Below are 26,611 nucleotides of genomic sequence, written 5' to 3' on the forward strand. Positions count from 1 at the left end.
TTGGAGAAGCAGGGTGAGAAGGAGAGGCTGGACATGAGGAGGGGTTGGAGCTGCTACCCTCTCTCTGCCCTGCCAAACCCTCTGACATTTAAGTGCCTTTTGGATGCTTTAGAGCCAGATCCATGCAGACTGAGAGGTGGAGTGAGGCAGGACACGGAGCATCCCAGTGCATCTGCTGGGTGTGCACACCTCCTCCTTCCTTGCGAATGGGGGTGGTGGAATTAAGCAGAGGGTTGGATATGCCAGGTCCTGCTCATGGCTGTCTGAATGAAGGGGCAGTTTCTGTTATGCTTATTTTCTCATTTATTATTTAGAGCCAATTCAGCCCAAGCACCAGAAGCATGCAGAAACAGCCAGGCCCTGACATCCTTTCCTCTTTCCTCTCTCCATGTCCCCAGTGGTGTGGACCAGAGATGGGTTGAGGTGGCTGGAACACACTTTTTGGGTCAAAACTCAGCCCCATGCACCTTCATAGAAAGCACCACCCTTCTCCGCCTCACAACACCAACCAGGAGGATGCTGCTTGGGCTTGAGTGAGCCAAATCTTTGGTGTCCTTGTGCTGTGGGTGAATCCGGGTTTAAGAATGGAGGTTTAAGAGCCCTCTCCAAGTTTGCAGATGAATTCCTCCAAAGATGAGCCCCTGCACAGCCCCTGGGGGTATATGTCCAGGCTGACCAGAAACATCCTGGCAAGGTTATCCCTCAGCACATCAGGAGAGTCAGTCTGAGTGTGTGGATGGACGGCAGGCATCAATTGTCAAAGGATAAAGGCTTTATTTATTAAAATATATTTTTTTATTTTCTTTGCAGAGCACCTGCTAAGCTCTACGTGATGCGAGGCAGGTAACCAGTCCCAGGGCTGTATCTGACCCAACACCCCCGTAGCACTGGCTGAGCATGCTGACAGCTTTCCTTTGTGGCTGCAAGGGCTCAGGGCTGGAGCAGCCTCTTCTCCACAGCCCCCTCGGGTGCTGCCTCCAGGTCGGGCTCCTCCAGGTCGCTGGTGAGGTCCAGGAATACCTGCAAGGCACCACAGTGGAAACAGCCCAGTTATGGCTAAGGACTGCTGGTACCAATGTTCCTTGTGGCCTGGTTTTGTTCTTAATACATGCAGTTTCTGATCTTTCCTACATTGTATCATTTCTCATATCTTACATGAAATATGTTTCCTTTATGTTCAGCTTTCTCGTATAGAAAGATTTGAATCAAAACTGTTAAGGGCTGATTTTTTATTTTATTTATTATTTTCCTCTGAAAGATCAGTACCAGGTTGTTATTTCTGGAACTTTTTTTAGAAATCAACAAACCTGTTTTTTTTTTTTTTTTTTTTTTTTTTAATAGCTTTCCAGCCATTTAGCACCATCTCTCTGGAGCATTCCTGACATTTTCTTTCTCAGTCAACATACCTGTTGCAAATTGTGCAAAGACAAGCTGTACTCCTCAAGCCTGAAATTCTGTTTAGCTGCAGAGGGATGGAGAAGGAATCTTTAAAAACCAAATCCGTATGAGCATTTTGAAAATAATCTTCATACTAAATTGTTTGTTTCCTTATACCCGCTTCTAGCTTGGAGAAAGACTGGGACAGAGGTAGTGCATCTTCCATTGGTATCTTGTAGCTGAGCAAAGAATAAATCCTGAAAAATAAAAAAAAAATGAACCCGTCACAGTGTAACTCAGCACCAAGGTTTAGGGGTGCTTGTAGGGTTGGGTGCTCTTGGGTAAATGACTGAGCGGGGTCAGTAGGAGCAACAAAAAATCCCAGCATGTGTCCAGGCTGGTGTGCAGCCTGCCGGGTAGCGACCTTTCTTGCCGAGCTGCGTGGGGGAAGAGGCGCAGAATTTCAGCGTGGATAGCATCGCTTTGCCCCGCGTCCTTCAGTTTGACTTCCAGGTGGTAACTTGTGCCAAACCTCCTTCTCAGCTCCTCAAGGGAACCGATGTACCTGCAGAGGAGGGAAAACGGTGCTTAAACCAGCTTAAGCGGCACATAAAGCATCCACTGTATATAAGCAGGATATGTACTTCCTCTAATTCATCAGCTAAATATGTGTGTATATATATATAATATATATGTATTTATATTACATTTATTATTATATTTATTTATATCTATTATATTTTTATATTTATTATATGTATTATTTATATATTATATATACTTATATTTGTTTGCGCTGCCCAAACACTCTGTCTCTTTACAAAATTATGTTCATTACATACCAGGGACAAACCAAACTAACATTTTCTATCAAATTACATAAAAATAATAATAATACAAAACAGATTACAGACTAAAATGAGGCTAAACGGATACCCACCGAAGCTGCCCTGCCACCAACACGGCCACCCGGTCGCACAGCGCCGCCTCCTCCAGGGAGCGCGTGCTGAGGATGGCTGCCCGTGCCTTGCTTCTCACGGCAGTCTGCATCGCTTTCCTGGGGACAGAGGGATGACGTTTACCTCCCAGCACAGCCAGAAAGAACAGAATTATTTAAAAGGTTTCAGTTATCCTGCTTGAAGATGACACGTGGCTGCCAGTGCTATATGGCACTTTGTCATGCATCCCTCCAGATTTTGCAGATTCAGGTAAATCTGTTGTTGAAGAATGACAGCAAGCACTAAGGCTGTATGATGGAGAGTAAGAACTACCTATAATTTTTTTCTCATGCTCTGAAGAAACAGGAGTTTTTGTCTTTTCTACCAAATGCATTGTTTCAGCTGGAGTCTACTCAGGTTTTCCTGGTGCACTACCATTAAGATTAAATCTGATGGTTGGCAAAAGGCTTGCTGCCTGCTGAGTAAGGAGCCCAGTGAGTGGTACCCAACCCCCTGTGCATCAGGAGGAAAAAGGGAACAAATGTCTGTCCTCTGCCACCGAGGCAGAGCCCTGTGCCTGCCCAGCAGTCCCAGAACCATGAGGGTCAGACCCGAGCTGCTACGTCCCCATCCCAGTCCTGCTGCTCACCACAGACAGCGCTGCCCTTTCACATCCATGCCCACAGATGGCTCGTCCCACAGCATTACGGTCGGGTTCCCCAGGATGCTCAGTGCAAAACACAGCTGGAATGGGAAAGACATGAGGTCAGGCTGGTGCTCAGTCTGTCGGTACAAATGCACTGAAACTGTGGAGCTGCCTGGGATGTCTTAATCCCTGGAAATCTCCTAGAAGCTGAAGCTTTTGATTGCAAAAAGCAGGAGGAACTATGAAGTAAACCCTCCTCAGGTGTTCTTGGTTAACATTTTAACATCTCCTCAAAACAGCTTTGTCCAGGCCTACAAGCGTGCCGATGATCTGAGAGTGGTTTTCCATCCCGTTTGCAGGCAGATGCACACCACAGGGCGTGAGGAGGAGATTACCTTGTAAATCCAATTTGTGCTAGTATTTATTAAACACACAACGTTGGAAGGGGGGGAAGTGTAAGATCCTGCCAGGCTGGATTCAAAAGCTACTGACAAAACCAAAGCATGCCAGGAAGCTGCTCGCTGTTTGCGCTTCTGGCTTAGAGCAAGGCAACTGCCTTCAAAAAGCCTAAGGACCTTCCACCAGCACATTGAGTTTACAGAAATTTTAAATTAACACTGAACTTTAGCCTTCAATCCAAGACGAAAAGCTTTTACAACACCAAGGAGTGCATTCTGCTCTCCCTGACACCCGTGCCAGGAACCCAGCCATGACGGAGGCTTTCTGTGCGCCACGCTCAAGGAAGACAAGGCAAGCTTTGAGCCTTGCTCCAGAGCCAAAGCCCAGTCTAGCACATACCTTTCTGGCTTCTCCAACAGGCAACCTCCTAGCTGGGGTGTTTAGATGCTTCTGGAGATCCAGGTCCTTTGCCAAACTGTGAGGGTGGGAAGGAAAAATACTGAAATTCAAGGCTGTGAGTGCAGCTAATGGGATAAGTCAGTTACTAATGCAACTGGACCAAAGGAGAAGCAAGTTGAAATGTTTTCTGAAGATTTTCTAGATAAACTAGAGTGAAAGTCTTCACAGACAAGGGATTGAGAACAGTACAAAGCAGCAGGTAACAGCAGAAGAGAGCCCATCTCCCCAAGGCAAAGAGGCCCTGAAGGCACCGCCTCTCGTTCGCCCTAGCCAAATTTGTCAGCAGAAAACCCTTTTCCTGTCTTAAATCTCCGGAGAGAGGAAGGACGGCGAACTGGAATCATCTGGCTGTGTACCGGCTGATGAGAACAGCTGCATCCTCTTTCCTCATCCCTCTCACGGCAGCGTGGGCCTCCAGATGCTGGCGCATGGAGAGCTCCGGCCAGAGCGCGTCCTCCTGCGGGCAGTGCCCCAGCCCTCCCTGCCCTGGGGGGGAAGAGGCCTCGCAGCCCTGCAGCAGCACCTGCACAAGACACACACCTCTGCAGTCATGGGGGGTTGTTTTGGGGTGAATAACGAGCCCTTTGGAAAGGGGGTAATGTTTTCTCCTGCGCTACGGGGACGCAATGTGGTCCTGATGGAGGAGGAAGCCCAGCATCACTCAAGATCATCTCCAGCTGCTGCAGCTTCTCCTCATCTGGATCCATGTTTGTGCAAAACCAAATGGTGTTTGCTGCCATCACACCGCGGGTGAGAGTACCAGCGTGAGACTCTCATCTCCTAATAATACTTTTCTATTTCAGACATTCGGTCCCAAATCTGTAATAGCAATGGTATTCCTTCCCCCCCCCCCAGCACATGTCGTTAATCATCGTGCACATAATTAAGTGATGGATGGTTACTGACCCAACCCTGTTCACATTCGTTTTCAATTTCCTGGTTTTGCAAGGCTTTTTATAGAGTGTTATTTCTTTTAAAGATGTGAACATTTCTTACAGTGCTTGTGAAATATCAAGTAGGGTTTCAAATCCAGACTGAAGATTTTGCGTAGCTCCAATCCATTAGTCTCTAACCCTGATGAAAACTAGAATATGCTTTATGTGTATCGACACTTTCTTCTTTCTTCTGTCTGTATCCAGGGTTGTGTGCACATAAATCCCCTGATTTAAGGGCTGTGTTACCAGCTTTTCTTATGACATCCTTCATTAATGAAGGCATCAGGGTTACCCCAGTCGCTCCAGAGGAACCACCTACCTCCCCAGCAGTCAGTGCTGTGTCTCCAGAAATCATGTGCATAACAGTGCTCTTTCCAGATCCATTGGGTCCTAACAGACCTAGTACTTCTCCTGGAACAAATATGCAAGAACAGTTAATGATGATAAATATTCATAAGACCTTTTCTCCTGTGTGCCAAGCAATGCCTACAAGTTAAGTAGGAGGAAGGGATATTCATTGACGCATCCCAGCAAAATGAAGCCCAGAGTACAGGAGCCCAGGTAGAGAAGATGCTGCTTGCACTGGGTCTGGTTGCACACAAGGAAGGTCTAATAAATATAAGGTCTCCAAATACGACCTTCACACCAGATGGACATTGGGAGTGGGAAAAGAGAGCATGGCAGCAATGTATTAGAACCTTTTTTAACACTGAAAGAGAGATTTCTGACAGTAACTTTCTTCTTTTTCTTAAACATGGAACAGGCCTTCTTGTCTTCGTACTCCTTGCGCAGACTGTTGACAACGATAACCGCCTCCTGCAAAGAGATGGAGCGAGAATAAAAGCTCTCCTCCTCCTGTCCCATGAGACAGCTCAGCTGCTTTTGCCATCAAGCATGGCTCTTTAAAATCTCTAAATTATACATCCGAGAAACAAGGCAACAAAAAATAAAATAAAAAAGCAAAAGCAGAATGTGAATAAAAGCTTTGTGCCAGTAATTCCTGCACTGATTTCTCTCTGCCACCAAGGGTCAATGGTCTGGATGATGAGGAGTGCTCCAGGACATGGACAGTCTGTCCGTGGAGGTATGTGAGCTCAGAGCAGGCAGGCACGAAGCTGGGGAGCAGGAGGACAGCGAGGGTGGTGCTCAGCTCACCTGGGATTGCAGGGAGCCCATGGCACTCCTCACCCTCTCCCTCTCCTCCTGCACTTCGGGGGCCTCCTGCCCTGGAGGGTCCTTGTTCTGCTGCACCAGGGCTCGCTGCCGCCGGATCCTGCAGGAGAGGATGGGGAGGTCCAAAAACACTCGGGGTTAGCGGGTGGCTTTACAGGATTGTTCCGTGGGCAGCATTGGTGCAGTGCCCAGCACATCTTTGAGTCCATCCCACAGATGGCAGTTCAAATATTCATTCATGGTGTGTGGGGGGGAGATCACTCTGATATGTATGAGAAAATAAAGGCCAACTTCAGCTTGTTTTACATTACTACTATTGACTAGTTCCCTGTTCAACAAGTGCCAATGACCTGGTCATATAACGTACACCAGGGAGATGTTTCGGCATCTGACTGATAGTTCAGTCCTGCCTGTTAATGTTTGACATCTGAATACTTCTACAAATACGTTTTACGTTGGTCACACACTGCTGGTGGCAGAGGAGCAGAGAGGTTAGCAGATGACCCCAGCCTGGTGGAGCTTCAGGAAAACTCTGTCCTGCAGAGAGCAATACTTGGTGCATTTGGAAAGGAGGCAAAATGCTGGACTTCAACTTGTAACTATTAATTTTGCCAGCTATAGCGAAATGTCCTGAAATTTCAGCAACAGAGCATAATTTAAAAAGCTCAGGTCACATTTACTATTCTCACTAGGACATTGCAGTTTAACTGATGTTCTGTTGCAACACGCTGGGTGGGACTGTGCCCGCAGACACACTCAGGGAAACTCCAGCAAATTAAATCTGAAACTGCAATGACCCAAAGGAATAAAACAATTCCTCCCTCCTTTCTCAATCTCCTCCTTTCTGGGTAAACTGGTTAGAACTAAAAGGGTGGGCTTTGCTCAAACTTTGCAAAATACTTTTGAGCTCACTTGTGCTCTCCCACTGCCATCATGGGTGACTGGGGGGGCCATCAGGGATGCCCACTGCTCCAAGGCACCCAGGACACACCTGAAGATGGGATCCTGTCCTGTAACTGTGTCTCCGTATTTCATCTCCAAACAGCGCAGGAGAAACACAAAAATCAGGCAATGGATGTAAGGCTGAAAAACAATAACTAATTAGGTTTGCATGGAGAAAGATAACAACACACTCAATTAATTTTACTTATAAAGAGATGCATGGACCCATAATTTACTTCACCTATTGGAAAGATAATCATGCAGGTCCAAAAGGCAAAGAAGTTAATTAAAACATTATGTACATTTCCATCTCATATGCAGATCGTTTGAGAAGCCTTGACTTCACGCTGCAGTTTTAGCTCAGTTAACCAGCACCCTAGCAGACTCTCTAAGGCATCCTACAAGATCAGATCTCACATCTTTCTTTTGAAGAAGCAGCATCAGACTGGTCAGTTCATAACAGCTTCTCACAAGTTGGTTGAAGTCTAAGCTCTGCCTTCTATATCACCTCCGCTTCATCCCCCCACCATTTTCCACATATGATTTGGTGTCTTGGGGTCACGAGACAAGCCCATGATTACTTGGCTGTGCCTCCCCCACCGACATTTAAGATGAAACTTTCTGCACAAAACACATGGTTTACTTTGGGAAGATTTATGAGAGCCCAGTGCAAGTCCATCACATTAGAACAGGCAACTATTCCAAAATAGTTATCATCAAATTGCTCCTTACTGCAAAAACAGCTATGAAGATGTTATTCAATGGATCAGGAATATTCATACTGTGAAACATCAGGGTGTGCTACAAGGAAAAGAAAAAAAAAAGAATTAAATCAGTCAATTACAAAAACTCCTTAGCACAGTGTGCCACAGCGCAGGACTGGAGCAGGTGTGGGATGTAGGGGTGCATGGCTTTTCTGCCAGTTGGGAGAAAGGAGCTTTGATTTCTATTTATTTTTCTGGTTTCATACTTCCTCAAAAAGCTGTGACTTCCATTGCTACAGCTAATTCAGAGGTGCCTCAAACCGGCTAATTTAGACTGACCTTTTCCATCATTTTGTCTCTCTTCCCACCAATCTCCATCCCTCCAGGTCTCCCATTCTACTGCCTGCCCCTCCCATTCTAGCCTGGCTGCCAAAAGGCAGCCATTGGCACAGCTTTTTGCATCTAAACAAACAAACAAAAACCATTCAAGTGAAGGATCAACAAATCCCTTCCCTCCTTCCCCAGCCTGGACCTTTTCTTCTCCCATTGCCTTTTCTCGCTCTTTTTTCTCAATCTTTTCTCAAATCCTTTTTTGAGATTTTTTTTTTTTTTTTCTCAAATTTTTCTCAATCTTTTTGGCAGTTGTTGCTTTGGGAGAGGAAATTTGGAAAGCAATGTGGAAGTGAGGATCCCAGCACACTATTCTGGTTAGCACCACAAGGACCATTATTGAGTCTAGTAGGATATGTACCCTTAATGAGTAGCTCAGCGAGCCCAGCAATGGAAACAAAGGAATCAAAGTGGAGAAGGTGATGCAGAAAACTTCATCCGAATAACTGATCATGAAGAGAATGAAGTTCACCTGGAATAAAGTCAAAAAAGTATTTCCAGTATTCAAGTATTTCTAAAAACTGGGCTATTTGCCACTGATTATTCTGGGGTTATTCCGCTGAATATCAGTATGTTTGAAGTGAAACCTCAAGAGACAAGGTGTGGAAATCAAACATTTCAGAGTGCAGATTCACTTTTCTTACCAGAATGAAGATGAAAGACCAAAGGTAGCGATTGCTCCGACCCTTGCGAAACTTAAAGGCGATTAAATAGGTGAGGAGGATGAGAGAAAATCCATAACCGGCGGTGCAAACGATCTAGAGAGAGAGGCTGATGTCACCAGCAAGGAGATGGATGCGGATGCACCAAGTCCTGCTTACAGCAGCCCATTTTGGTTAAAACACTGAATGCCTCTGGGTGCCCAGGTTCCACCTGGGCATGCTCGCGGTGAGAGGAGGGAGGGGGATTTGTGGGTGCCCACCCAGTGAGAGCTCACCATGGGCAGGATGGTGCTGGAATGCAAGGGGCAGGAGTGGCTGAAGAGCAGTATGATGCCAAACAGGATGCAGAGCAGGGCCCAGAAGAATGGGACATCCACCAGTGCCTGCCCACACCAGTATGCTGAGGGGAAGAGCCCTGCGAGCCGCAGCTGGGCGCGAGCCTTTACCTGTGATGGCAAAGGAGAGAAGGAAGGGAGCTTGGCAGGGCCCCAGACACTGTTCCTGCTCCTCCTCCTCCATCGCCCTCACTCATCCCTGCTCCAGTGGAGCCTTCCTCTCCCTTCCAGGCACTTTCAATTCTTAGCTCAACTGCTGTTAAAAAACCACATCACTCTTAATAAGAAAAAAAATAAAAATCTTCCGCCTCCAAAATCTTTGTTAATTAACACCCAAGTTGTTCTGAGCACACGCTGGCTCCCGGAGATGCAGGCTAACATATTTTGGTACAACGCTGTGTTTGAGTTTTGTGTTTGAGAAATGTACCATTTCTTCCAGTACCCTCCCTAGAAGTCAACACATGAGCTGCTGTCCAGAGCCGTTGCATTTGCATTCCCTTCCCTTTACGCAAGACTGTTTTCAGGACATGCTTTTTACCTTGTAATCCTCCATGCTGCTCACTGCGAAGTGAGGAGGCAAACCAGAAGCCAAAATCAGCATGTGGCTGAGAGAGATGAAAAAAACATCACGCTTCATTTCTGGGCTGTTTCTCTACGAGAAAGAAATTCCAAAATCATCAATGATCAACAGCTGTCTGGGGAAAGCCTAGCTAGCTCAATGCTCATAGCATGTTTGCAAGGGTAGTTAAGGTAATTCATTTGTGCTTAAGAACACGAAACAATAAACAAAAGCATTTAGCATCTTAAAATTTGCAAGAAATGTTGGGATTACTGTAAATCATGGAGAATAGGCACCATCTTTTTGATACTGACACTTGTCAAATGGATGCAGAAGCAAGGGGGAACCTGCAAATATTGCTGCTGTATTCCTCCCTTATTGCCACATAGCACAAGCTGGGATTTCTTATGGTATTTAAGCCCTATTAAAAAAAAAAAAAAAACACTGCAGAAGAAATTCTCATTAAATAGGCCTGGTATTGACTGCTGAGAATGACCCTAATGACTGGCCAGCTGGACAGGCTTCCACCCGCCCAGCCCTCATCACTCCAGCTTGGCTATCTGGAGTCATTTTCAGCAAAAGACACAGGATGCTCACAAAGGATAAGGAGTTGCTCCAGATGCGGATGCGTGCAGTGGAGTTGAAGAGCCTGAGGAAGGAGTTGCTGAGGATGTTCACGAGCACAGGGAAGCAGTTGATGGGCTCTGCGCCGCACATGAGCGTGTATCGGTAGCTCTGAAAGCACAGGAGGAAAGGATGTCACCTTCATGTCTGTAAGAGGTGTGAGGAGGCACGGATAATAGTGAAGATTTTAGAGAAAAGTGATGGCAAATGCAGTCAGTTTTATTAAAGAGTGGGAACTCAGAGACCTGGCTGTGTGCTAATAGGTACTGCAAGCAAAATGACTTAAAAAAGCAAAAATTTCTGGAGAAAAGTAGGATGACTTGCATTAATACTTTTCTCTAAAGATCACTATAATCCTGAATTCCCATTAACAAGATTACTGACAGTATTTAATGTGTCAAATAAATATTCTCCCCTTTGTTGTTCTGTGTATTTCCCTGTACCCCACTTAGACATATTTGAGACGCTCCTGTTGACGTACGGGATGAAAGAAGAAAAAGTATCATTCACCTTGCCTTCCAGGGATATTTTTATAGCTCCATTATGTAGTTGCAGGCTTGTGATGTTTTTCTCAATAGCTATTTCTGGCATTATGCTTTGAAACTTCAAAGCAGCAATGAAATCCTCAATTTCTGATCCTAAAATCAAGTCAAGAACAGAAATTAGAATAATTAGATTTTTAATACAGTCTCTTATAAACAAGCTCCCACTTGCAAAGCAGATGTATGTTAAAAAACTCATTTAGAATCTGGGCCAACTTATATTTTCTATATTTTTTTCCTGTATGAACTAAACTTTTTAAAGACAGTGAATGTTTCTGCAGTTATATGATTTTTTTTTTAATACTTAGTTCATTATTTTTTTAAATATCAGCTACTCAGATATCACCACTAAAACTGGATTTGTTTTTGCTCACAAGAAAACACCTCCCAAAGCCACAGATGCATAAAGGAACGTACAGAAAGAGGAAAACAAGGCTGGTCTATCAGCTCTAAGGGGACTCAGAGTGGTCCAGAAAGTGAACCAACATCACATGTCCTTCTTCACCTGTATCATTGAAGATGAGAAGATTTGTCGACTTGCTTTGAATTTTGCCTCCAGTGGGATGAAAATAGAATCTGGTGGTCAGCTCTGACATTCTGGAGCTGTCCCATAAGTGAAATCCAATGACAAGCATAAGCATCGGAAGGATAAATACTCCAAACATCAGCAATCTAGAGGGAAAAACAGACCATGAGTGGGTCCAGGGGAACTCCACCTTTAACTAACAGAGTGACTCATGTGGCAAAGGACAGGGAGAAATTTAAAACTGGGGAAAACTTAAGCAATTCACAGCTCTACCAGAAGTTCTAACTGTCCTTATTACTGCAACATTCAAGCAATTGCCACCTAACTCTTAGCTTCCAAATACTTTTCCCTCAGTCACCCCAGGGAAGAATCAAACCCTTTGGGAAGGCCCAGGCCAGCACGAGGGGTGCAGGCTGGGCCCTGTACTTACAAGGCCCTCAGAAGCTTTCCTTCATGCTTTAGTTTCAGGAAGCGAATTCTCATCACAGCGCAGACTTGCTGCCTCCAGAGCGCCATGCCACTTGTGGCGGGGCTCATCACTTCAGGATGCACCTCGAGGCTCTGGTCCCTCTCCTCCAGGTCTCCGTCTGCTGCGTGTTCAACACGAGAAACAACGTTATCCAAAAAGAGCTTTCAAAGGACATGCTTGTAAGTGCAAACAACCAGCAAGGGTCCTCTGTTCTGAATAGAGGAATGCTTTTGTCTTAGTCAGAAAAGAAACAATGACAGAGAAAAAGGGCCATAATTTACCCAGAACTGATTTATATAAGTGAATTGAAAGCGGTTGGACCTAGACTCATGTGTCTACACATGCAATGTCTTCACTGGCCTTGGAAATTGCCTTCTGACTTTTTTCTCTCTTCCCACCTCCTGGTCTGGGCAGTATACCCTTCAAATCCTTTACAACATCACTCTTCAATTCTTGTGTTTAAAAGCTCGTTGTAAGTCGAGACTGAATCACCTAGACTTCTCTGGGAAGATAATTGTCACTAAAGGAAATCTGAATTTTTATACAACTGCAATTCTTGACCTGACAAAAGCTATGACAAGTCACATTCAACAGAAACTTACATATATATTTTTTAAACTGAACACCCAATGCAGAACCTTAATCATGCCAAACTTGCAAAGCGGAATCAATATTTTACCTTCGTGATCAACGGCTTCCTTGCCCTCCAGCTTCAGGAAAGCATCTGCCAGGGTCATCCTGCTGACCTCGTAATTCACAACCCCCTGCAAGAAACCGCTGTCGAGGTGGCTGAACAGATCTGCGTGACAGAGAGAGCCAGGCTCAGCCCAACAGCCAAGGCTTCTTTAGCAGAAGCTCAGACTGGCATAATTAGCATGATTAATACTTTCTAGTATTCATATCACTAAGCTCCATAATGTAAAAGCCATTGCAAAACAACCATACTCTTTAGAGGTAGGTAGTACAAAATTCAGAGTTCTCGATTACCACCAGCCTTCCTGGTGGGCGAAACCTCATCCTGAAACCAGAGAAGACTCAGTAGTTTTTAGTCTGTGGATTAATTGGTGCATTTTCTTTTGTTCACCTGCAGAGTTAATATTAGCATGTTCATCAGAGGCTTTCTTCAAGGCTGATGCTCATGCAGCTCTGGGCTCCCTAATCCTACGCAGCACAGGCAGGGGAACATAATTATGACCTTCACAGCAATTTTGCATTCTGCTTCTCCCACCACTTCATTTCCCATTACAACCCTCATGCAATGGCAGGCTGTTGTTACCTGGGAAGCTGTCAGTGTTTTCCAGAGGTAGCAAGTAACACAGCTCATCCCCACTCTGTCCTTTGAACACGGCATCGGGGATGTACTGCCTGACCAGGGAGGATGCAACCTCAGGGTCACACGCATCATTTATACGCATCCTGTTTGTATTAAAAAAGCAATTGCTATAATATTAAATAAGAAAAACAATGCTTGCTTCATCCCTATAAAAGACAAAGCCAGCAGCCATTCTTCAAGCCATAGGCAAACCTCCAAAACTAGGCAGTGTTTCAGTGGGAATTTTTTAATAGACGTCTGCAGTGCCCCTGGTTTTACCATGCAAGCAAGAAATAGCTGAGGTTAAGAATATTAATCCTGGCCAGCACTGCTAAACCAAGAACACAGAAATTAAAATCCGGAGAAAAGCAACTTTACATTAATGCCGCTGTACGTCACTCTGGCACCACAGAGTATGTGGAAACTGCAATTCTTCTTACTCTGGTCCCCTTTTGGCTGCAAGGGAGGTTGCAAAGTCATGTTAGCTACATGCTCCGAGCTTTCAGGATTGGGTCCAAAGAAAAGCAGCTTGCTATCCAAAGCAAGATATTTTTGGCAGCCTCAAAAATCTCCTAACATGAATTGTCAAGATTTCTAATACTCTATATAGAAACTCCTTGGAGACACAGCCTCTATGATAAAATACACACGTTGCCTAGAAGCTTTTCATAAAAACAGTGATGACCAAAAAGAAAAGGATTTACCTTAAGTGATAGCCAATTCCCCATTTTCTCTTCAAGTACAGAGATGAGCCAACACACTCTAATCTCCCATTTGAGAGGAAAGCCTTCCGATCTAAGGAGGTATGAATACGAAAGATTTAGGGGGGATTTACAGCACTGCAGTAGATTGACCTTATTCTGCTCCTTCTGAACTCAACGGATATTTTTATAATGAAGTCAACAGGAGTAAAGTCAGGCCAGGACTGGAAGTTTTTTTTTCTTTTTTTTTTTTTTTTTTTTTTTTTTAATAAAAACAAAACACCAAAAGTGCTGCCTTTCATCTAAGCACCAAGATTAGTCTTTTACTTACTTATTCTTACTGGCTTATAGAAAATACCCCAGGCAGCCCAAGACAAATAAAGACATAGGAAAGATATTAATTGGAACAACATCCCCAATTGCTGTGCGTGCAGCTCGTGGTAAGCCCTGATTTAATGGAGCTGGGCACAGGATGGGTCTCTGAAGCACACCTCACTCTCAGACACGATGCACCCAGCAAGCCCAGACCCCACGGGGGCTGGTGGGGACCCCCTAGTCCTACACTGCAGCTGCTCTCAGGGTGGATGCCTGGGCTCACCAGCGTGCGTGTCGGCCTCATCCATAGACTGGGTGGTGAAGAGGATGACACGGCCAGCCTGCCGCTCCTTCAGGAGGCTCCACACGTGGTGCCGGGAGCACGGGTCCAACCCGGCCGTCGGCTCGTCCAAAAGCAACACCTGCAAAGAGGAGTGAGATCAGGCTGCCATATGTCCAAATTGCCATTTCCATTGCCACTTATCCTTGTTTCGTGCTTTTTGTGGTATCACTCAAAGGATAAAATGCATCCTCAATGGCAGCCATTCTTATTGCTCTTTTTTTCTATTTCATTGTTAATACCTTTTTCATTTACAAGGTTCTCACTGACCTGGATTCCTTGATCCTTCTGGCAGCCAAGTGAGTCACTAGGTCAGCAGGCTCTCTGAGTGCCAAGGGCAAAGTACACGTCTGTCATCCGAACCAAAATGCAAAGCTATGTGCTAAAACAATACCCATTTTGTGTGTGCAAGTATGACCGGTGCTTACCTGGGGATTCCCTAAAATTGCAATTGCAAGAGACAGTTTTCTTTTTTGTCTCCCACTCAGAGCATCAGCGTGGATGTCCTGAAGGCCAGTGAGGTCCAACTGCACCAAGACTTTCTGTACCTTGAGAACGAATTAAAATAAAACATGCAACATTGGTCATATTTTGATTCATGCATGGCTACACACAATACAGAAGGGAACGACTTCGGGATTTAAAACTTCCCAGCTTTAAGTGGATTTGCTGTGAAGTAAGTACTGCAAACCTGAGTTCTGACTCTTATCACATGAGGATAAGAAAGAATTAAAAAATACTTCTCCCCTAAATCAGTGTTGCTCTCGTTTCTGCAGAACAAGACACTGGTGATAATCTATAATATAGCTCACCAAACTGTCCAAATGCCGTAGGACAGAGGTCAGCGACCAAGAAGCACATACCAACCTCTTGCTCTGTTTCCTTCCACTGAATCCCTTTGATGTGAGCAAAAAGTCTCAAGTTTTCCTTCACCGTTAAGGTTTCAAAATGCAAATTAAATTGCGGGCAAATCCCAACCATTTCCTGAATTCCTTCCATATCCTGCACTTCAGATACCTTGTAGTTGTATATCGTTGCAGAACCTGCACACAGGAATAAATAAAACAGATTTCATACTGCACAATCCTCCCCAATTGTAAGGGGAAAGCACACCGTGTTCACACCTTTGCTATTAATTCCAGCATTGAGGGTGTTTCTCTCAAAAAGTAATGCTGTTCCAAAATACTTCAAGTCTCTCCCTTAAGAACTAAATTATATTTCCTATTGATTAGCAGCTCATGGAAAACATCAGGCCATCCAGATGGAGCCATAACCATCTGCATATGCTTGCACACACGAGGGATGTGCTAGTGCTGAAGCTGATGCTGAAGGAGCACTGACAATGAGCCAGACTGAGCAACCGAGATAAAACTTGGCTTTTTGCTTCTTTACCCCCTTAAGCTTGCAAACCAGACAGCTTCTCCTCTTCTGCATTCAGGTCCTACCTGCTGAAGGCTTGGAAAATCCACTGAGCAGGTTTAAGAGAGCCGTTTTTCCAGATCCGCTGTGCCCAAGCAGTGCAGTGATTTGGCCTTCATAAATGCTGAAGGACAAACCTAGAAGAGAAATATGGCAATATTAGGATGGAAGTTTGTGAGGCCAGCAGACTTGTTGCCAAGTCTGCCGGAGGAACATTTTATCTTTTGACACAGATCTGAAAATGTGTGTTGCGTGTTAATATTTAAACACAAAACATTGATTTTATTTTCTACAAGGTTCATAGCCTTTTATTTTGGCATGACTCAAAAGAGAGCCCCCACAAAAAGAAGAGCCCATAGCCTCATACCTTTCCAAGATATGAGTGTTCAGGAATTACTTTAAAGCAGGAGATACAGAGTTTGCTATCCACATTCCTTAAAAAAAAGGCTCATTTTGGATATTTTTTTCACCCTATGTAAACCTTTGAGACCACACTGATATTTTCACTGTCTCATGGCGTTCTTGTTAAACAAAGGCATTTAACAAACTTCTCAGGGCTGTGCTATGATGATGCCAACCATCTGCACACCTGTGGCTGGCAAAAGAGCAAATGCTTAGAGAGCAGGGCTCAGCCCATGACAGCAGATGTAGCTCCAGCCAGGGACCCAAAGCCAGTTTTTTTTTTCCCAAATCAATTTACACATTATGAGGGAGAGCTGAGAGGCGATTTTTCACAGCGGCTCCTGGCTGAAAAACCCACAGATTTTAAGGAGGCTTCTGCTATTGCAGAAGTAATAAATAATAATTTTCCTGGAGTGAAAAGGCAAAGATGATAACCTTATAGAAATTTGCCAGTAATTTACCCTGGCAGAAATAACCATTGCATAATTATGCCTCCAGCATTGTTAAAATGCAATAAGTACATCCAGTGCGTTTCAAAACAGCTTGGGTTCATATCTAGTGAAAAATGAAATTAAAGCAATTGCAAAACCTCTCTTACCTCTTAAAGCTTCAGTTTTCTTGTCCTTCTTCTTGTATACTTTTTTTATATTGTTTAGTCTAAAGGAAAGTTAAGCAAGCTGTTACTACTGAATCCCACAATTTTGGCACGCTTCCTCTGCCTCAAAATAAACTTGGAAAACTAGGCGAAAAAAAAAAACATTTCTCAACCTCCTCCCCGGGCTGGTCCTTCTTGTCACCGTCAGGGGGTAGGGTAATTCCATTGGAAGGGATGACCTGGTATGATTCGTTTGGGAAGCTACGAGCCATTCCCCTTATCTGTCCTGCTCAACCAGCTCAGTACACCCTTCACCAGGCAACCCGGCCATGCCCTCCAGCCAAACCCAGAAGGCAGCAGATGTTTTTCATGCCTGCAGAGCTGTTACCTGATGGCATCCTTCCCCTCGAAGCCTGGTGGCATCGGCTCGGTGTCACAGCTGGGGACAGGCTGGTGGCTGCCCACGCTGCCAGCTCGCAGCCCCGCACCCTGGCTCCCATGCTGAAGCCAGTACGACGGCCTCAGGAAGAAGGCAGGAGGGTATGGCACCCCGTACTTGCCTAAATCAGAAGCAAACAAGGTGAAATAGAAGGCCCAAACTGCTGTGTGTCAGCTCAGCTTTGTCCATCTACAGCTGCAGAACAGAGCCCCTGGGCGGTGTGGAGGGAGGGGTGATTTTTGCAGTTTCTGCTCGCTCATCCCTGTCTACAATGCAGGCAGGCAACAGTCACAGCAAAGACCTCAATAGTCACCTCAGCCCAAAATGCATACAAAAATTAGAACATCCTTCTAAACCTAGTGGTTAGGGCTGCTGGAGTAGACCTAGATGATCTCAGTGCCTTGCCAAAGGATTTAAGGTTCCTTTTGGAGCCTGCTTTTGAGGCCAAACTGGGTAGCTACACGCAGCCAGCTGCTGGGAAACGGGATTCTTCCCAAAGTTTCTACACAAGCAATGCAGTAAATCCAATTTGCTGCCCTTCATGCAATGAGGCACAGCCTTTGCTGCTGCAATGCCATCCTGCACCTCTTCCCCATGAGGGGGCTGGGGGTTATAGAAGAAAAATAGAAGAATTTAACTTTTTTTCCTTATGTTTCTACTTACCAGGCAAAACCTTATCAAAATAGATGGCCAGCAGCAAATACAAAACACTGTCTAGGGCCAGTATGATGCATGGGTTAAGGAGAGGGTACAATTCTGGTTCATATTTTTCTAATTTTATAACCTAGGATGGAAAAAATAGAAAGCACAAATCAGATGCAACACTCTTTAGACAGAAACACTGCATGCAAGCTACAGCTGTGTCATCATGGCATGTTCTCCACAAGAAACTCATGCCCATCTGGGATCTCTGCTGTAATCATTTTCCAGAGCTGGAAACTTTATATATATATATATATTTATATATATAATGTACATATACACAGAGAGCTGGCAAAGTTCCTTGTGCAGTTCAGGTTCTAATTATGTTTGTTAGGAACTAGCATGCACTTTTTAAAGACGAATTTTGGTTGTACTAAATATTTAGGGTGGAGGGGCAATTGTGTCTCTATGGCAATGCAAATTACACATGGCAGGTACTCCTCCAGCTGGCAGAAGCCTGCAGCAGGATTGCTGTGAGCCGAGCTCCCCTGATGGCTTTATTTTGAGCATACCTTTGAGATGCCAGCTATAAAGGTGAAAGGACTGAAGAGGCTAAAAATCCACTCCAAAGATGGGGGCACTTTTTCAAATATTGTAATAAAGCCCAGTAATCCAAAGATGACGTGAAGGACAAATCCCACGAAACTGGCAATATTAGGCTGCTTTAGCAAGGAGCTGAGCATGAAACAGAAGTGAATCTGCAGCAGGGAAAAACAGGTGTTAGCAGGATGCATTACTGCTTGTGATTAAGGAAAAAAAAGAAACATATAAAAATCCAACAAGCAACATTAAGAGACCCAGCTGGGTTCCAGTTGTCACTTAGAGATGCACACAGCTTCTCACAAGGATTATTTCATTTAGCAGTCAGCTTGGATATTCAGGGCAGGTCTATAGGGATGGGCAGACCAGACCCAGCTCTTCCTCCCCATGATGCAGCCTCAGCCCCACACAGCACCAGCTTTCTCATGCCCACTCATGTTACCACCACTCCTTGCTCTGATTTTAAGTCTAGATCTCCCCAAATCAAAGAATAGGAGTGGTGTATTAGCCTACAAACTGTAGCAAGAAAGTGCAGTAATGGAGAGGTTTTTGTTTCTTTCTCCCAGCCAGGGAGTACTCTGTACTCTGTTTTAGATGCTTTAATTAGGAAATGGAAAAAAAATTTGTACATCATTAAAAAAAATAAAAAAGAGAGAGAGAAAAAGAAGGCAGACTTACAGATGCTATGCCATAAAAGAAATAAAAGAAGTACATTTCCAAAAAGTTGCGATCAAGGGTGACTCCGTTAATCGTGATTGCAGTCATCAGACTGGCCATGATTGAAATATAAATGGTGTACAGGAGGCTCCAGGACAACCTGCAAAGGAAGGCACAGCTACTGTTGCTTCTGTAGGTGTCAGCACCTGCCAAGACACAGCCAGTTCAAGGTGCGCCCTTCTTAATTCGGACCCAAAGTAATTCCCAACCATGGCTCCACCTGCAGCTGCCCCACCAGAAAGGAGCCAAGGAGCCTTCCTTGCAGGAGGAGGTGCTTTGTGGTCCCTGCACCACCAAGGAGGGGAGTGAGGAGGTGCCTCGCAGCCACCCAAACCTCTGCAGATGCAGCAACACCAGCAAATTGCTGCTGAGCTCTGCAGCCAATGTTACTCATCCCGGTGCTTTCCAAACAACTGGAAATACCCATGCTCAGAAGGCTTCGGAAGTAGAGCCTTCCTGTTTTGGTAGACCCTACACCCCCGCAAGCTTCATCATCTCCAAAATTTCCCATTTCTTCACTTTTGTTGTTGTTGCTGCTCTCTGCATGTATCAGCCTGTTCCTGGAGGCGTGCAACACCTGGGCACCAAGAGCTTTGCTACACGAAGAGTGCTCTTTCACTGCCTCTTTTTATTTATTTATTTATTTTTTTTTGAGAGCTCAAAACAACGAACAACCAAATCCTGCATCAGAGCAACGTCCTTGGAATCTGAGCTCCTCCAGCTGACAATAAAAGCAGCGAAGGTTTGAAGCAAAGGCTTCAACGACGTACAGAAGCCCCCTGCCCACTTGTCCTTTCCCCTGCCTGCTCCCATCAGGCTTACCAGAAGGCAAGGTCTTGCAAACCCATGGCTTTCATCAACACCTTCAGCTTCTTTTTCTCCCTGATAACTTTCACTGAGAGAAAGTACATATATGGGGAGAAACACAGCACGGCGTAAATGATGAACCAAATATAATCCAACTTGTAGACAGGCTTGATGGAGGGGGATTGCAGACGCACGCCGCTAATTGATTTCATCTCTTCCCAGACAGAACGGTTGGTTTTCATCTGAAGGACAGAAGTGAGCCATTAATTTTATTTTCTTTATTTTCTAAACAGCCAAATTTGGGAAAAATAGCCTTTCGTAGGCATTAAACTTACCAGTTTTTCAAGAGCAATGTTAAGTTTAATAGGGGCAAATTAGCCTCAAAATTTAATATCTTTTTGTACTGCCATGTAATAAACACTAATGTTGCCTTTGAGCTATAAGAGCAAGCATTGCCTACCAAACAGATGGAACAGAAATATAACAGAAGTAGTGAAGCAATTATAGTATAGCTAAAGGGCAGGAGCTTTACTGCTCTGTAAATACTGTATTTGGAGTTGATTAATTTTTCATGACGGAAGAATTTATCACTGAAAAATACAGTTTGGTCCATACTGAACATTTCACACTTCTTTTCGAAATGGGTCAATCTGATAAAAATAAAACCTGAAAGATAAAAATTCCAGCAATATTGTTTCCATTTGTTTTACTTTGAATTTTCCTGTAGTCCTGAAAATAATAATAATAAAAAAAAAAAAAGAAGAAAGAAAAGAAAAAAGAAGAAGAAGAAAAAAAGAGTTTGGCAACAAAAAAAGTTCCATGCTTTTTAACTCCACAAATGGACTGTCACCCTCTAAATCAGCATCAGCCCAGTTATTCCACGAGTAGGTTAATTTTCAACATAACTCAGGAAATCGCTTGCACCCAGAAGAAATATGCAACTTGCCACAATGATCCATCATTCTTTTCACTTTTGAATGACACTAGATATTTAAGAAGTTAACAGCCATGGGACTTTTTTTTTTTTTTTTCCTAGTAAAGTTTCTGGATAGCTCTAGAAAGAATATTTTCTATCATGATCACACTTACTTCTATGACTGCTGCATCAATGCTGGACTGCAATGATAGGAAGCCCACATACCAGTACGAAGGGACCTTGCAGAAGTTTAATGAATAATTGCTGCAGGTATCTGTGGGAAAGAAAGAAAATGAAGCATTTATCTACATATTTTCATATATATATGGGTACATATTTATATACATACATATATGTACACACACACAGATATGTATACATGTGTGTTGAAAATGTATTTGACCCAAGAGTCAAGAAATCAAGATTTAGTACTACTGAGCCCGGAGCAGCCATTTTTCTCCCAGAATAATGTGGCATGGGGAGTCAAAGGCTGTGGCTCCCTGGTTTCCTCCTAAGTGAACAAAACCTCAAAGTCTAAATAAAATCTTTCTAGAAGCATTTAGCATATACAGCCTTGAGCCCTTCTGAGTGGCATGGCAGCACAGAGATCCATCTATACATTTTCTAGTGTAAAATCAAGTTCTCTGGTTTCATTTATTTTTCTTACCGATGTGTTCAAAGGCTTCGTTCGGAGACACCACACTGTAACTCTGAAATCTGAGATGGTAGGAGAAGTCATCCTTAAAAACCACACCGATAATGTCATCACCGAAATTTTCTCTTGTGTCCAGGATTTCCTCGTTTTCCACCTCTTCTACTAATACACCTGAGAACAAACACCACCACAGCAGAAACTCTGATTAGCAATGCACCCACACGAAGCAGCAGCCACATCGTGTGCTCTTGTGAATTGGGATTTGGGATGTCCAAGCCCTTTTAGCTAGTTACCTGTCATCACGGAGTCTGAAGCCACTTTGCTCATTATCTGCCTGGTGGTGTTTGTTACAGGTGTATACATCAGCGTCACTCCTGTTGCATTAAAGGCAGGATCGTCTAATCGCCCAAGGAATTTATAAGGGATTTCTTGCCGCACAGAGTGGTCTATCATACTTGACGATATTTGTATTATTAAGAGAAAAACCGCACATGTAATCCATTCCTAGGAGATGGGAGAGAAATAAAGGTGAGTGGCAGCACAGTGGTTTGGAAATTGGGTGCTGTGGGAAGAGGTTGGAGCTGCTTCAAGGACCGATCTGCCTGCATGGTCCGGCTCATCCAGCCACGAATGCTTTCTTCCTGAAAATGAGCTATTTTACAGGTGGAGTAATTTTAAAGTATGAGGACAGCTCTGAGTGAAAAACCATGTTTTTTTAGTATGGGAGCCAATAGGTGGACATCATGAGTTGGACATTGTGTTCTTCTGGTCAGCGCGGAGATGGGATCAACAACACACAGCAACAAGCTGGCTTTGTCTCAACCCTTATTATGCTACAATATTGTAGTGTCACGGGAAGAACCGCAACTGTGGACATTTTCCAGAGAGCCACATAACCAGCTGAGGCTTCTCATGTATCACCTAGAACAAAAACAATGCAGTGCAAAAACAGTTCGTAGTGGAAATCCTAACTTCCCTTTGGAAGGACAGACACTTGCCTGGAAAGTTTCTGTTTTCTTCCTCCACACCAGCAGAATGTTTTTCCATAAAAGAGCCCAGGTTTGCTGGCTTATTTTTGAGGCTTTCTTGAATATTCTCTGCATTTTCCCACCTAGGATGAAACAAACAAACAAAAAAGCATTTAGGTCGTTGAAAGTTAATATATTTACTTGGGTAAGCTCCTCTTTAGAGAAATCCAATAGCACTCCAAAGGCCCAGAGCTTTTCCACATGTTACAGTTCAGACACCAAGGAGAAGTTCAAAGGAAATGGTGTGGGATCACACGTGAACACAGGGCTGGGGGTCAGCCCCAGCTGCCTCGTGCTCATTTCCAGATTCAGCCTGTGCCTTCCTCAAGAGGTTTGTAGGAAGAGGCTTTTAACTGGCTGTAGTTTGATTCTTCACCTACATGAAGTTAACAGAGAGAAGCTAACGTGAAAGGATTGAGTGGTTAATGGAAGAATATATATTTTGTTTGCTTTTAATGCAATTTCTCCAAATGCTTAAGATTCTGGATCTGCCACCACAGCACGAAGGCCAGCTGCTGAGTGCAGCAGTTCTGGCACATGCTGTGCATGCAGTTGAGCCTCAGATCATGCATTTCTTGCAGGGAATTTGTGCCATGCCTTAGCCATGCATCGGTTTGCCACCGCCCCTCTGCTCTAGACGGCATAACCAGACAGTGAAACACCCGCTACATACAGGAGACCAAATCAGAAACACTGCTTAGATGCCAGAAATAGCCCAAATGAGATGCTGACACCATCTCCTTTAAGTGTGCTGGCAAGAGCCTGATTTTTTTTTTTTTTTTTTTTTTTTTTTTTTTTACCCCACCTCTCCCCTCTCAAAAATAATTCATTTCTACTCAAATGCTATGTCATAAAATCATAAGTCTAATATAGCTGGAGGAGGGTATCGCTAAGAAAATACAACCTGTTTCTTTATCTCCTCCTAAATACTGGACAGGGAAATACTGGAATTGGGGAATATTTATCCCAGCTCTAGCTTCAACCACACAGCCCAGCAGCCAACATCCCGTGCAGGAACAGCGGCAGCTTCGTGGTGACTGCCTGCACGACCTTCCCAGAACGAGAGCTGGGCGGGGAACCTCAAAACACGTTTTTGCATTTTAGCCCTTTAGAAGGGATGAAACCAAAATCAAAGCAACCTCAAAAGCATTGTGCTCCGTTCCCCTCAGACATCGCTTCCTGGATTCATGGATCGGGCAGCTGGAGTTAATAAATGATTCCACTACTCCATTCCCCTCATTGTTTGTTTTTGGAAGGACTAAACATTTGTATACTCCAGGGGCAATGGATCCCTGTTTACCCTCTGATTATTAGCACAAAGATATTTCCCTGCTGTTTGCCCTGCCCAAGGCTTTCTCTCGCGCATCCACATCGCAGGCTAACGGCAACTGGGAGGTGATTTCGAGGAAGTGCTACTTGCTTTTGGCCAAGCCTGGATTTCACTCGTGAACCGACAGCAGCAGCTCAGCTGAGGCTGGGACACTAGACAGAGATCCACATGGGGGCATTCGGATAACAAGGAAAATACAATGGTCCTTTAAAAACTACGCTGACTCTCTACTGATGTTAACAAGCTGTTACAAAAAGGGATCAAATAGGAAACCCAAAAAAATAAATATCCAATTAAATTTTTACTGGTTTTAATTTTATTTTTGCTTCTGGAACAAGAAACAAATACACATTGGAAGCTGAAACATGAAGCTAGAACCAGATAAATGGTGATGTCTACAAATGTTGCATGAACTTCATCAGGAAGAACTTCTGTGTAAAGCAGATACCCAAAGACACAAAACATAAGCAGGAGAGATGCTTCTGAAGGATCTGGGATTCAAAGCTTCAGATTCAGAAGAAAGAAACCAGAGATGTTTTGGGGACAGCAGTGCTGAGAAGCCTTAAACCAGTAAGAGCATCGCCTGTAAAACTGAGTATCTCTAGAAATATTTCCTTTTTGAATGCTCAGTAAATGAACCTAAACTTCATGTTCTCCAGGAACACACTTCCTAGGCATGGCAAAAACTTCTGCTGTGGTTCTGTGTCTTGCTATGCCAGAGGTAGTCCCAGGAAGGCACGTCCCGTGCAAGCACCTCATCCCTTCACTTACTGTCACAGGGATTTCCAACTTGGAACCTCCTCAGATTTTTTTCCCTCTAATGTAAAACGAACAGAGCATATCACAACTGACTCCTAAAAGCAAACTGCTCCTCAGCATTACTGGCAGGAAACCCTCGATGCTGGCTGGAGAGGGATAAAGGTGAGCTGCACCCCGTGCTGCCATGAGGAGCTGCCGACTCTCCATGCACCAAAGCTGAATCCCCACGTGGAGAACGTGCTCTCTCAGTGCCCTCCTGTTTGTGAGTGTCTGCAAACAAAAACTTGCAGCTGGCCCCTGCACAGCCTTGTATTTACTACCTGATAAATACAGGATGGGCTTGCACAGATTCTGCTCTAACACAGTTCTTCAAATAATTTTTTTCCCCAACTTTGAACTCTAGAAAAAGAGTGCTAAGCCTGTCTCATATCAAAGTTCAACTCTTTAATTTCCCCAGAGAAGTGAACTTTGAGGGTTCCCATCTTTCAAAGCCTTCAGTAGGAACGCAGGACCGCAGGAGGGGAGGGAAGGGAGGCAGGGTCGCCGGGTGCTCAACCTGTGGTGCTCAGGGCATCCGTGGCAAGAATCAAAATCCATGAGCACCCAGAAAAGCCTCTTTAACTTTTTGATGTAAAACTCAGTGTTTGTCAGAGAACAGAGCTGGAAAGTAGAGCTGTTACACTTTTAGCATAACACTATTAAAATAACCAGGAAAAAAGAACCCCTCCACGAAGACACCCCAGGTATAGTTTTTCACTTCCAGAACAGAAACAGGGACCCCCTTACCTGGTGATGTGTTTTCCATTAGAAGTGCATCTCCAGCAGCTCCGAGATGTCTGGGCTCGTCGTCTCGTTGCAGTCCTGGAGAGGGTTCAATGCTGAGAGGCAGCCGGTGGCCATGCCCCTCTCCAGCCTGACGTCAGAGTCCGGTCCCGGCGGTGTCGGCGCTCCCAGCGCTGCGGGGAGGAGGTGATGACCCCGGTGAGCGATGCCTGCAGGCAGCTGGCCTGGGCTGGGAGCTACGAACCTTGCATTTCGCACTACGTTGCGTTAACAGGACGCGTGCATCGCGTGGAAGATATAACAGCATGTTTCCGCCAGGCTTTCCACGTGTGCACTCATTAGGCAGTATTAGGGTGAGCAAAAACAAAATCAGAACCTAAATTAAATACCAGCTGGCTTAACATCGTTTTTAAGGTTTAAGGAAGTTACTTGATTTTTAAAAAAGTTCACTTGATTTTGCCACATTAACAACAAAAGGACACTTTCCAGCAAAGCAGCTCTGAGAGAAGACTGCTGACCAGCTCAGCATCTGCTCACACATTTACCTTTGCCTGGGGTTCCCAAGTGCTGCTGCAGGTGCCAGGGAGAGATGCAGAGCTGTGGGGACTGGGATGGGTGAGCTCAAGATCCCAGTCGTATGGCAAAGAAACCTCGACTCTGCCAAGCTCCTCTGCAGGGAAAGCTTCGCTGCCTGCTCCCCATCGCGCCCAGAGCCTGAGTCAGCAAGAACTTCTTCCTCTGCCAGGGCAAATCTTCTGTCCTAGCACCAAAGGGACTTTTATTTCGTGTTTTCAATCTCCCTTTTGTTTTTAATATTTTTTTATTTTTTACTTTTTTTTTTTTTTTTTTAGTTTCCACTCCTTTTAATTGCTTTCCCAGCAGCTGCCACGCAGCTGGAATCAAGATGGGGATTTATCTTTATTTTTATTTTTAAAAATAGATTTCCAATGGATTTGCATTCCAAATAGGGAGGTGAGGAAGCCAAATAAGCCAGGAAATCCAAGTGAGTCGGAAGGGAAATAGTGCAACCACTCAAATAGTTAAGAGAAAGTAATTTCACTATCCTAGAACTTCAGCAGCTTGAGGAGACTGCATCTGCTTTGCAAAATTGAGTGAAAACACAGAAACAGCCTGGTTGTTGCTTAACAAGGGGCTGTAGCTCTTCTGTGGC

The 26,611-nt window shown here is 44.4% G+C and overlaps 1 protein-coding gene across 2 annotated transcripts; it reads right to left on the reverse strand.

Moving 5' to 3' along the window:
* Nucleotides 1–754: 754 nt before the first annotated feature.
* On the reverse strand, nt 755–26,157 carry LOC311420662 (ATP-binding cassette sub-family A member 9-like). Of its 2 annotated transcripts, XM_084491751.1 has the most exons (40): nt 25,986–26,157; nt 25,444–25,613; nt 22,539–22,651; nt 21,834–22,044; nt 21,553–21,711; nt 21,059–21,159; nt 19,985–20,211; nt 19,124–19,262; nt 18,418–18,603; nt 17,867–17,987; nt 17,153–17,324; nt 16,768–16,826; nt 15,794–15,904; nt 15,216–15,391; nt 14,777–14,896; nt 14,292–14,430; nt 13,697–13,787; nt 12,957–13,096; nt 12,360–12,479; nt 11,642–11,801; nt 11,191–11,357; nt 10,654–10,781; nt 10,117–10,254; nt 9,499–9,612; nt 8,901–9,071; nt 8,608–8,721; nt 8,325–8,435; nt 7,602–7,670; nt 6,919–7,010; nt 5,910–6,027; nt 5,453–5,570; nt 5,074–5,165; nt 4,176–4,342; nt 3,760–3,835; nt 2,965–3,059; nt 2,318–2,434; nt 1,802–1,942; nt 1,555–1,634; nt 1,407–1,462; nt 755–1,020 (listed from the first exon to the last, which is right to left on the reverse strand). In XM_084491751.1, exons 2-40 carry the CDS (start codon nt 25,460–25,462, stop codon nt 931–933), a joined length of 4,818 nt encoding a protein of 1,605 aa, XP_084347877.1. In that variant the 5' UTR covers nt 25,463–25,613; nt 25,986–26,157; the 3' UTR covers nt 755–930. The 2 variants fall into 2 exon arrangements, with proteins under 2 accessions (XP_084347877.1, XP_084347878.1); XM_084491752.1 differs by lacking the exon at nt 25,986–26,157 and having other exon boundaries at nt 25,444–25,764.
* Between the last annotated feature and the right edge of the window lie 454 nt (nt 26,158–26,611).

The sequence above is a fragment of the Aythya ferina genome, assembly GCF_964211825.1.
Source record: "Aythya ferina genome assembly, chromosome: 18".
NCBI classification, from domain to species: Eukaryota; Metazoa; Chordata; class Aves; order Anseriformes; family Anatidae; genus Aythya; species Aythya ferina.

What these genes read in the sequence shown, in the direction of transcription:
- LOC311420662 (XM_084491751.1), bottom strand. An exon ending in TTCAGACTCCGTGATGACAG is followed by an intron (nt 21,712 to 21,833) that starts GTAACTAGCTAA and finishes GTTTGTTCTCAG; the next exon opens with GTGTATTAGTAGAAGAGGTG. An exon ending in GGAAGGAAACAGAGCAAGAG is followed by an intron (nt 14,897 to 15,215) that starts GTTGGTATGTGC and finishes TTCGTTCTCAAG; the next exon opens with GTACAGAAAGTCTTGGTGCA.